This window comes from Podarcis pityusensis, assembly GCF_964106645.2.
Source record: "Podarcis pityusensis genome assembly, chromosome: Z".
NCBI lineage: Eukaryota > Metazoa > Chordata > Lepidosauria > Squamata > Lacertidae > Podarcis > Podarcis pityusensis.
Genome location: NC_138044.1, coordinates 1,442,145 through 1,454,695, shown reverse-complemented (window position 1 = coordinate 1,454,695; position 12,551 = coordinate 1,442,145). Strand labels below are relative to the sequence as shown.

Below are 12,551 nucleotides of genomic sequence, written 5' to 3'. Positions count from 1 at the left end.
TGGAAGCCACCCAGAGTGGCTGGGGAAACCCAGCCAGATCGGCAGAGTATAAATTATAAATTATTATTATTATTATTATTATTATTATTATTGTAAAAGATTTTATTAAGACCTTCATAGTACGTTACAATACAAAGCAAACTTATTTAAACAAAAACAAAAACAGAGAAAGAAGCAAAAAAGAAATATGAAGTCCTCTTTCACAGGTAAATCTTAACTTGTCCCACACAGAGAGAGCTGAACCCTCCCAGCTCTCACCTCTTGCTTCTCCCATCCTTCCACCCTGGGAGATCTTCACCTCCCTACGTGCAGGGTCAACTGCTACATCCATCACCTTCATCTGCATGTTAACCCCTCCTTAAGCCTGAGTAGAGGACAACACAAAACATTACAAAATCAAAGCTGAGCGAAACTAAAACCAAAACTGAAGAAGTTTTGGTATCTGAAGAAGTGTGCATGCACACGAAAGCTTATACCAAGAACTAACTTAGTTGGTCTACGGTGCTACAGGAAGGAATTTTTTTACTAAAACCAAAACAGAAAAAGGAAAAGGAAACAGAACAAAAGATAAGGATATTTAAAGGAAATAATGAAGGGGTATAAAAGGGGGAAAATATGGTGTGTGTTTTTAAAAAAAGAAATAAGTAAAAAGGACTTCCTATTATCCCTCTGCCAATTATATATACAAGAGTTCTTCAAAACAGCTGAATGCTCAATCCAGCTGATCCTCCCTCTGCCAGGTGATGTTTTCCAGTCTTCTGACTGGGCATCTCAGGTTTATTAATTTTTCTTTTGAGGCAAGGAGTCCAAAAGAGGTTCTCTAATTATTATTATTATTATGGATAAAAGTCAACAATAGTCTTCCTCCAATCCAACATCACAGCTTTACCTGCAAGATTGAGAAACATTCAGTCCTTGTTCTTTATTCCCTCAAGAGTTTATTTACTGTTGTTATGTATTAAGACAATGATCCATAATTATTTACTTATTGTAAAGTCATTAATTCACACCCAGATCCATATCTTCCAAATGCATTTCCTGTTGGCCATGGTTTTTCATCCATATATATATATGTGTGTGTGTGTGTGTGTATGTGTGTATATACACACACACACACACACACGGTTTCCATTTCCTCATTTGCCATTCCTTTCCCTAAAGTGTTGCAAGAGGCTTAATAGCTTTTTCTTCTAAATTCAATCCAAATTGAATGTAGAATCCTTTCTTTCTCAACTGCCAGCTCAGGATATTTCTTAGTCTCTCCATCCCTGGATACCTTCCCATCCTCCAGCATTTAGTTGTCTCACTCCTTCAGGCATCTGTATAGAGGTCCTCTCAATTTCATCATCTATTGCCTCTAACTTTACCATTCCATTCTCCTCTTTCGGCAATTCTCCATCAGTATTTCTCCCTGCCCCCAAGTACTCTGTAACTTATCTGGCCTCAGCTTTGTCCAGGGCATTTTTGTTAATCATTTTACACATCTCTGCTCTAATTTCTTCCAATTGTTCATCAAATAATTTCTGTACAACAGTGATAGTCAATGGGGTATTTTTCAGCACTTTCACTACCCTGAGTACTCTCTCAGAAATCCACACACTTCTTGTTTATCTAAGATTGCATGCCTCAAATTCCCACAGCAGGCAACCATGTAGTTTCACATTATAAACAGCACATTCACCAGTGAGAGGGAGAATGAGGAATAGAGCACAATGTGATAAAAATTTCTCAGAGCTGGAGAATCTCTTAGCTGTTTGTATGTTAAGAGCACTCTTCTTACTTTATTCATTTTTAGCCCCTTAATGATTTCTCCTCGTAAGCCAACCGCCAGGTCGTATTTCAAATGAACATTTTAACTGACAGTGAGATAGTCTTAGTAGTAATTTATAGGAGTTTCAAAAACCAAAAAATTGGTTTTGCTGGTCATTGCCCTAAGGACTGACCTCTAGGGCTATTATGTGGTATTTGGGCAAAGTTATGGTTCCTCCAAGGGACGTGGGTGGCGCTGTGGGTTAAACCACAGAGCCTAGGACTTGCTGATCAGAAGGTCGGCGGTTCAAATCCCTGCAGCGAGGTGAGCTCCCGTTGCTCCGTCCCTGCTCCTGCCAACCTAGCAGTTTGAAAGCACGTCCAAGTGCAAGTAGATCAATAGGTACTGCTCTGGCGGGAAGGTAAACGGCGTTTCCGTGCGCTGCTCTGGTTCGCCAGAAGCGGATTAGTCCTGCTGGCCACATGACCCTGTACGCCAGCTTCCTCGGCCAATAAAGCGAGGCAATAAAGCCAATTTACCTTTACCTTTATGATTCTTCCACTCTTTGGTCACTGTCTGTGTTCCTCGTAGGTTTATTGGTTCCATGGTGGGGAGTTATCCTTCCAGAGCATTTGGAAGTTAATCCCTGTTATCTCTGTTCATCAGAGATAATACAATAGACAGTAGCTATCGTTAATCACCTCAATTATCTCAGCAAGGGTGACTGACCTTCCATGCTGCCTTCCCAGAAATATGGCTCTGGGTCCTGAATAGTGATTTGGGAGCAGGAGAGCGAGATTTGGTTTTGTTTGCATTACTGCAGACCATTTAATGCTCAGGTCTCAATACAATATTTGAAACGAAATACAGCTTTGAAATCTGCGCTTCTCCAAAATTCATGATGCAGTTCTTCAATGCCTGCCTCCAAAACAGTATATATTGGGGAAAAGTGTGGATAAAATATTGGTGAAAATTAACATATGCATTGTAATAGGGAATTAGGGGACATTTAAAACATTTTTTTTAATAGTTGTTGTCAGGGGTTTTTTTAAGTTGAAAACTGATGCAACAATATGGTGAAGATGGCTAAAACGAGAAGCCAGGAGAAACCAAAGTAGGCAGGTCCATCCATTCCTGGTTCTGATTGCCAGCATATCTTCTACGCAGCAGGAGTCCTTCTACAATGCAGGCACGGACGGGTGTCATGCCAGTTCATGCTGTGTGACTCCATGAATCTGTGTTCAGTGATGTATGAGCACAACGCTTTGTTTTGTCTCCAAGTAACTTTTGCTCAGAGTAGACCCATTAAGACAAATGGGCCTACTCTTTGCAATGGGTCTACTCTGAGTAGGACTAGTATTGGCTACACCCCACCAACCTGCTCAAATCTTTCTCAGGAATCTACAGAGAACGTAGTTCTGAGCTGGGATGAGAGTGAGAGAGAATGAATGAATGGATTCTTCACATACACATGAAATTATAATTCCAGAATTCTTTGAGGGAAGTCATAATGGAAGAACGGGTGATGGTGATAAGCACATAACCAGGGGACTGGAATGAAAGGTTTCCTAGTTTGGAAAGTCTCTACTCACTATAAGCTGAGTGTGGATACCTCCAAATTCAGTCTGTGCCCCACCACCACCCAGAGGCATACCTAGGCTCCCTTGCACCCTTGACAAGGAGCTGGATTGGTGCCTCCAAAGCCAGAAGAGACCATGAACCAGAAACTCATTTTTTGTGTGCTTTTTTTTTTATAAAATATTTTTATCAAATATTTCTTGCTTTACAAAAATACGTGCATTGTCTCTTTTTTCAAGTTGTGTTTTCTACAGATCAGTTTCATTTGTTATGAGACATTAATGTTGCATGCAGTATTAGGCTAGGAGGAAATGAGGGAGAAAGAGGGAGAGGGGGCAATGGTGAGTGGGCTGGGGTCGGGTGGCAATGCTTCTATTCTTCTACTTAGTGTATGTGTGGGGTTTTGTGTCAGCGTCACTTGCGTGGGTTTTCGCTTGTTGTATTTCCTTGGTGGTGAGAGAGGTTGGGGTTGGTCTAGGGAGTGGTTGGTTGTCATTGGTTTGCTGTAGTGAGATTTGTTTTGTGTGTGTGAGTGGTGTGTGTGTGTGTGTGTGTGTGTGTTTGGATCAGGTTAGCCAGACTGATTTGTATGCCGTCGGCGGATACTTGTTGTTGTCTTGTTGGGCTGGGTATGTGATAAAGAAGAACCATGCGAGGGCGAAGGCGTCTTTTTCTATTTGTCCCCGAGTCAGTTTCAGTTAGTTGTTGTTGTTTAGTCATTTAGTTGTGTCCAACTCTTCGTGACCCCCTGGACCAGAGCACGCCAGGCCCTCCTGTCTTCCACTGCCTCCCACAGTTTGGTCAAACTCATGCTGGTAGCTTCAAGAACACTGTCCAAGCATCTCGTCCTCTGTCGTCCCCTTCTCCTTGTGCCCTCCATCTTTCCCAACATCAGGGTCTTTTCCAGGGAGTCTTCTCTTCTCATGAGGTGTCCAAAGTATTGGAGCCTCAGCTTCAGGATCTGTCCTTCCAGTGAGCACTCAGGGCTGATTTCCTTCAGAATGGATACGTTTGATCTTCTTCTTGCAGTCCATGGGACTCTCAAGAGTCTCCTCCAGCACCATAATTCAAAAGCATCAAATCTTTGGCAATCAGCCTTCTTTATGGTCCAGCTCTCACTTCCATACATCACTACTGGGAAAACCATAGCTTTAACTATATGGACCTTTGTTTTCAAGGTGATGTCTTTGCTTTTTTAGATGCTGTCTAGTTTTTCTCATAAGGCTGTTTAAAATTTTTGTTTTTCGTCACCTTTCGCTTTATGTCAGTAACCATCTGTGGCCATTAGGGTTGGGTCTGTTCTATTCTGCCTCTCCCCCCATCTCTGTTGGTCCACCTGCCTGCCTACCTGCCTCCTCCACTCACTGTTTTCCCTTCTGTCTCCTTCTTCATTCCTTTTTCCTCTACTTCATCTTTCACTTGCTCTCTCCATCTTTCTTTCCTCCAGCCCCACAGGGTGTTCTGCTTTCACTTCTAAGATCACTGCCAGCCAACTGGGGAGAGGGCCCCTCAGGGCCACTGTGGTGGCCTAAACCAGTGACCAGATTCCTCTGCTGAGTAAGGAGGCCAGAGGAGCCTATGCACTCACTTGGCTGCACAGAACAGCAGAGGAGTGGCCAGGGAGTACACGGGCAGGCAGGCTCCTAGCCCAAGCCAGAGTGAAGAGGCATTGTTTCTGCACCCCCTGCGGCCTGGACCCTTGGCTGGGGCCAACCCGCCCAACCCCTAGGTATGCCCCTGCCACCACCATTGAGCAAAGCACCCCTGGGGATAACTTGCTAGAGAAGGAAGATGTCTTGTTGGCATCTCTTTAGGTGGACAGAATGACCCTGAGCATGGAGTGTCTGGGTTAGAGCAGGGGTTGGCAACCGAAGGCCCATGGGCCACAAGCGGCCCACGGGGGTCGTTTAACCGGCCCACGAGCTGCCCCCAAAATGAGCCACCTGCTCTGTGAGTCCCTGTGTCCTGCGCTAAACCAGCACGGCGCAGGGACTCGCTTCCGTGGTGCTGGAAATTGTGTCTGCGCAGGAGCCGGAAATCACGGGCATGTGCGCGATCCGGCCCACGGAGGGATCTCCGCTGGAGTGAACCAGCCCAGGTGAAGTAAACCTTGCCGACCCCTGGGTTAGGGGGTTCCTAGATCTAGCCCATTGCTTTGTGACAAATGAGGCACACGTCAGCTCACCTGGCCTCCTGCCCCCTTTCCCTTTTTGTCACCAGGATACGTAGGGGAACACTGTGAAGTTGATGTAGACGAATGTGCCGCCGTGCCCTGCCTCAATGGGGGCCAGTGCTTTGAACGGTCCAATCAGAGCTACTACGGAGATCACATAGACTTCCCCCTGCACTTCACCTACCAGGAAGCTGCTGGATTCATTTGCAGGTGCCAGCCAGGCTTTGATGGTAAGTGATACACTGCCAGGTGGAGCGCATGTTTCGTTCTGAATGCTCCAGAGGAGATGCTTGATCAAAGAGCTTTGTAAATTCTGTGACCTGGGGCTCTGAGTGTATGCATCATCTTGGCTTTACTTCTATTTTGTAGTTTTTTAAAACTAAGTAATTCACAGTGCGACACCACAGCTGAAAATCAAGGGAAAGGAATGATGCATTAATACACCCATGCAAAGCATCCAAAAATAGACAAGGCATAAACATATTAACGAAAAGCACATCAAAAACAAAACCAAGAGATAATTAATCAGCCCCAAATAATGACAATGCCAGATTATGATGATTTGCTGTCTACCGATGATGTGTTTTTGCTGCTGTGGTTTTTCCATTTTATTGGTTCTATTTTATAGGCTCTAACCGTTTAGTGCTTACTGTTGTAATGCTTCGTTATTTTTTCTGATTCTGTGTTATTCTCTTAAAATTTTATAAGTCATTTGGAAACTCTTATGTGGCAATTGACTAATAAATTGAAATAATAACAACAACAATGAAAAGGTGGATCTAAAAAATAGTTCACCCGTTGTATATTTGTCGTTAGTGAAACTTAACTGAATTATGTGTAGATTATTGAATCAGTGAGAAAATAGTTGGGACGTCTAACATAATTTCTTTTTGACATGTTTGAAGGAGAGACTTGCTTCTTCAACATTGATGAATGTACATCCCAGCCGTGTCAGAACGGAGGGAGCTGCGTGGATCTGGTGAACAGCTATCAGTGTCACTGCCTGCCAGGGTACTCAGGTAAGCAGGGCCCGCCCACAAGGTGAGGTGAACGCCACAGGAGCCAACTCCTTGGGGATGTGGGGGCTTCAGACTCCACAATAAAATATTTGAGGGGGCTGTCCCCCCAGGTTGTTGGGCATTACCATTCAAAAAGTGAGTGTACTCTGCATCATGTTATCAACTACAGTGGTAGCTCAGGATGCAAACGGGATCCATTCCGGAGCCCCGTTTGCATCCTGAATAGAACGTAAGATGCGACGGCGCGTCTGTGCGTTCGCGGGTCGCGTTTTGCTGCTTCCGTGCATGTGCGTGACGTCATTTTGAGCGTCTGCGCATGCGCGAGCGGCGAAACCTGGAAGTAACGCGCTTCCAGGAGCACAACCCGAAAGCGCTCAACCTGAAGCACATTCAACCCGAGGTATGTGGGGCAGGGCTTACCTGGGCCCCCACAATATTTTATTCAAGTTGGCACCCCTGGTGACCACCTTGAGCAGCGGCAGTCCCTGCTGCCTCCACCGGCAGCGGAGAAGCAGTGATGGTAGGCAAACTGGTTTCTGATGAGATCTTGCAAGAGCTCACCAAAATCTCACGAGACCTCGTGGAGGTAAGCTTCAGCAGTGGCGGGGCAGTGGGGTCTGGTGGTGCCAGTGTCAGCACAGGGTGGCATGTTCCCATTTTGCCTCAAGCGGGTAAGGGTAAAAATGGGCTTCTTATTATGATGGCATGTAAACAGCAGCATAAGATCCTCAGGCATCACCTGCCTGGAATTTCCTGAGTTTCGGAGGGGTGTTTGTTATGCGCCCCTTTCATCTGGCACCTTTAAATTCCTGAGAAGAAAATCCTGCACAGTGACCCATTTAATGAGCACTCAGCCTGGGAATCAAATCAAATCAAATACCTTTATTGGCATCACAGTTTAAAACATTTCAAGTCACTGGGATGATTTAAAGGACGGGGATAAGCTACCAAGGGTAATAAGGTCACACTGCGAGAATTTAGGCTGAATCTTAGCATTTGGGGAAGTGGGTTTGCTTCACAAGAAACATCCCTGGTCCTGATTGGGGTAACTGTGCCCCTGAAGGACCAGGCGTGCAGCCTGCAGCTTGTGGACTCACAGCTGTCCATGAATCTCTGCTAGGCTTTGCAGTTGAAATATTGTGGCTCCTCAAATACGGTACTAGAGATTACTGTGCTTTAGCTTAAAAGTGGGAGGCCAGTGATGAGCTATAGCCTCTCTTTCACTTTACTAAGATTTAGCTGTAAAGAATCTTCATCAGTCTTTGTCCTGGACTAGCAACTCCTAAGCAACCTGCCCCCCTTTCATCCTCACTCTTCAGTTTCATGGAATCCTGCAGCTAGTTTTGCAGTTCCTTCTGTCCTGGGTCTTCTAACATGTTGTGAGTCTGCCATCTTGTGGGAGGAAGAGAAATATGAAAGTCTGAAAGGAGTTGCTTGTTAGTTTCTCTAGGGCAGTAGCAACTTCTCCTATTCCAGGCTTGCTTTGAGCTCAATCATTGCTCAGTCCAGGAATGTGTAAAGGAATTCTGAGAAAAGATGTGGGAAACCCACCAGCCAGCAAGGTATCGGTGAATATTGTAGACCCTGTTTTGACACTACTAGGACACTCTGTAACTGACTACAGTGGTACCTCTAGATACGAACGGGATCTGTTCCGGAGCCCCGTCGGCATCTAGAAGCAAACGTAACTAGCGATGGCACGTCTGTGCACGCGCGCGTCATTTTTCGCCGCTTCTGCGCATGAACGTGATGTGATTTTGAGCGTCTGCACATGCGCAAGCGGCAAAACCCGGAAGTAACACACTCCATTACTTCCAGGTTGCCGTGGAGCGCAACTCGAACGCGCTCAACTCGAAGCGTATTCAACCCGGGGTGTGACTGTATCTGTAACTGACTAAAAGGTGGCTATCTACAAACACAGGAACTTCAGAGAGAGATTGCAGTCCTTAGACCATTGCAATGCATGAAGAGGTTTTATGATAACACTTGTGGACTGAAGCAGCACAATATATTTTTTTTAATCACATGCAAGTGCTAATTGGCTTCCCAATGCCAGAATGTCTGTGTTATCAACTATTGGTTTGTGTGTTTGTGAACAGTCATTATTAATAAGGGAATGATTGCTACCTGCATTTTTTCTGCATTCCCTTTCTTTCTAACCTCACTGTTTATTCCCCCACCCCCACAACTTGTACTGTGTGTGTGTGTGTGTGTGTGTGTGTGTCTGTGTGTGTGTGTGTGTGTGCGCACGCCTGACTCTCAGAATAATACTTCATGCATCTGATGAACTGTAGTCCACAAACACTTGTGCCACATTGTCAGTATTTAAAGGCCACAATATTCTGTGTTGCCTTCCAAAGGGGTTTGGACAGATGGATGGATAAGGCCATGAGTAGGCAAACTAAGGCCCGGGGGCTGGATCCGGCCCAACTGACTTCTGGATCCGACCCATGGATGGTCCGGGAATCTCTGCATGGATCAGTGTGGGGATTCTGATCATTCGGGCTGCACCATTCCCCCCTCCCTCACACCATGATGGTGCCTCCTCCCTCCCTCCTCCTGGCTTCTCCCTGCCCTGCCTAGAGGAGGAAGGGGGCTAGGCTTTGTTGAGCTGCGGTTGGCTGAGCGCCATTTTAAGCAGCGCCTCTCCGGAGCCAGGCCTTTCACACTGCTCATTGTCCCTCCGCCACCGCCAGCCCCTGCCGCTCACAAGGCACAGGTAAGCAGCAACTGGGGCTCGTCCGGTTCTGTGGAGAAGGGAGGGGAGAGTCGATGTTTGTTCCTCCCCCCAAAAATATAGTCCAGCCCCCCCCAAGGTCTGAGGCACAGTGGACTGGCCCCCTGCGGAAAAAGTTTGCTGACCCCTGCATAAGGCTATCCATGCCTACTAGACCTGACAACTGCTTTAGTTTGATTCTGCTGCAGCGCTCTTCCGACAGACTGCAGGGTCCTTTGTAGGATTGTGAAGTGTCATGCCTGTGAACAATGTCCCATTTTCCTCCTGCTTCTGAGTTCACCCCAGAACTTTGTAGTTGCAAGAGCTAGGAAGAAACAGGACTGGAGCTGTTTTCTCACAGTAAGGGCACTTCCAGCCTGGTATTTATTCTGGTACTGCTGCTGCTGCTGCTCATGCACTTTCTTCGCAGCACCTGCCCAACTTCATCAGCATCAAAATGCCAGTCTGTTTCTCTATGCTATCCTTTCCTCAGAAAGTATAATTAAGTTCAAACCCCCTGCCGCCAATGACTTGTTTCCAATATTAAGCCCACTTCTGGAAGCACCCTGGATTAGCCCACACCAATGAGGCTGCCATATATCTGGATTTTCCTGGACATTACTGGGATTTCAAAGGTGGAATTGACATCCAGGGAACAACGCAACACAATCATGGGTGGCTTCCTTAAAAACAAGCTCAACAATTGGGGGGTCTTCCTTAAATAAACTTTTGGAATGTCCTGGTTTTTACTTTATGAAATATGGCAACCCTACCCACCAACCTGGTGTCCTCCAGATGTTTTGAACTCTACAAATCCCATTATTTAGCCCTAGCCTCATTGTTGTTGCTTAGTCGTTTAGTCGTGTCCGACTCTTCGTGACCCCCTGGACCAGAGCATGCCAGGCCCTCCTGTCTTCCACTGCCTCCCGCAGTTTGGTCAAACTCATGCTGGTAGCTTCGAGAACACTGTCCAAGCATCTTGTCCTCTGTCGTCCCCTTCTCCTTGTGCCCTCCATCTTTCCCAACATTAGGGTCTTTTCCAGGGAGTCTTCTCTTCTCATGAGGTGGCCAAAGTCTTGGAGCCTCAGCTTCAGGATCTGTCCTTCCAGTGAGCCCTCAGGGCTGATTTCCTTCAGAATGGATCGGTTGGATCTTCTTGCAGTCCATGGGACTCTCAAGAGTCTCCTCCAGCACCAGAATTCAAAAGCATCAATTCTTCGGCGATCAGCCTTCTTTATGGTCCAGCTCTCACTTCCATACATCATACACACCCTACATACATACATACCCTAGATTAGCCCACACCAATAGGGCTGCCATATATCTGGATTTTCCTGGACATTACTGGGATTTCAAAGGTGGAATTGACGTCCAGGGAACAACACAATCTTGGGTGGCTTCCTTAAAAACAAGCTCAACAATTTGGGGGGTCTTCCTTAAAAAAACTTTTGGGATGTCCTGGCTTTTACTTTATGAAATATGGCAACCCTACCCACCAACCTGGTATCCTCCAGATGTTTTGAACTCTACAAATCCCATTTTTTAGCCCTAGCACCATACAGCTGTGCTCTTTGGGGCTGAAGGGGAGTTGCAGTCTAAAACATCTGAAAGACACCCGGTTGGTGAAGGCTGGACGAATGCAAAGATCCTGAGGGGCCACACCCAACAAGAGCTTTAGCAGTGACACAACAATCCCATGTCTGAGCTAGTAATTTATATCAATTTTTTTTAAAAAAAAATTAAAGGTCCAAACAACGACATGGCTGGTCTGCATTATTTATAGGAAAAGTTGGCTCCCTCCATTGCCCTTGGCTGGCCAGGAATTCAGCCATGTGTGCTGCTTATAGCTCCTTTTTCTCAGTTCCTGGTTTTGATCTGAGAGTGTTCTTAGGTTTTGTCACTGCATGTGGGGTGCTTTCTTTTTTTGTGGGGTGGGGGAGGTTGATGGTGAGGATCAGAGTCCAGGGAGTGCTTTTGTTTGGCCCATGGAGCCCTTTGCCTTGTATATGCGGTGGGGGGTGGAGGGGTCAGCTTAGCCCAGGGGCCTGGCTGCAAACTCATTCTGCATCCTTGCAAGCTCAGTGTGAGAGTTTGTGGAGGAGCGAAGCTGACAGGGAAATAGTAGCTATTAATCTCTCCTGCTTTGTCAATTAATCCCAGTCTGGTCCTGCTGGGTAAACAGCTTATTACTTCACATTAGGATCACGGAGCAGCCTTTGGAAGCTTCCCACAACGGTTCCTGATGTGCCTTTCTGTGGCAGCTCTGCCCTGCCTTGCGGTGGGGTTTTTCCTTTCTCTCAAGAAGCCCCTGGGATGAGTGGCTGCTGCCAGCCTGATCTGGGTCCCTGAGTCTCCCCCATCTGAAGCCCTCACCCCTTTTCTGAGGCAGGGCTGAGTTAAGGGATGGAGTCAGCAGGAGTCGACCTGCCTGCTTGTTGACAGCTTAGCCTGCGCTGCGAATGGACTTCTGCTGAGAGGGGAGGAGGCGAGCAGGTAGAGGAAGCCCCTTTCGCAGCCCCTTTGCCAGAACAACCAGGGGACAGTTTAGGGGTCTGGAGGGAAGGAGCCAGGGAAGGAGGGGTACACCCAAAGCCACGTCCCCGGAGTACAGATCCAAACTATACATTCAAAGCACATGACATATCTCCCTACCTACTGGTGAAACTTGAAAAATTAGAATATTGTGGAAAAGTTCCTTTCTTTCACTAATTCCACTTAAAAGGTGAAACTAATATATGAGATTGACTCGTGACATGCAAAGCGAGATATGTCAAGCCTTGATTTGTTATCATTGCGATGATCATGGCGTACAGCTGATAAAAACCACAAATAAACAATCTCAGAAAATTAGAATATTCAAGGAAATCATCAAAACAAGGATTGCAAATGGAGCAAGACTGGACCTCTGAGAAGTAGAAGCAGATCTCGCTTTGCATGTCATGAGTCGATCTCATATGTTAGTTTCACCTTTTAAGTTGAATTACTGAAATAAAGGAACTTTTTCATGATATTCTAATTTTTAAAGTTTCACCTGTATAGAACTCTGGGAATGACAGCTCTGTGAGGGTGGAACAGTTGCTAGGATTCAGGTGTGTGTGTAAGTCATATGCTTTGGATGTATGGTGTGGATCTGCTCTCATTTCTGCACTCCTGCTAGTTCCTTGCATCTAAAATGACTGATGTTGTGGTTTCCTTCACAGCATATGGCGTGGCTCACTTGCTTGAGTTGTCTGGCAGTGTTGCTCTTTGCCTGTGTTGCAGTCAGATCTGGGGGGGGGGGGGGGTTGGTGGTCAGTTTAGCTCTCTTTTGTTAGA

At 46.2% G+C, this 12,551-nt stretch overlaps 1 protein-coding gene across 1 annotated transcript in view; it reads left to right on the top strand.

The window, feature by feature from the left end:
• The window catches only part of CRB2 (crumbs cell polarity complex component 2), a 63,594-nt gene that overhangs the window by 27,670 nt on the left and 23,373 nt on the right, over positions 1-12,551 (top strand). The window contains exons 5-6 of the mRNA XM_080990790.1: positions 5,549-5,731; positions 6,407-6,520. Coding sequence (XP_080846916.1) covers positions 5,549-5,731; positions 6,407-6,520 — 297 coding nt within the window. The remainder of the gene's footprint in view (positions 1-5,548; positions 5,732-6,406; positions 6,521-12,551) is intronic.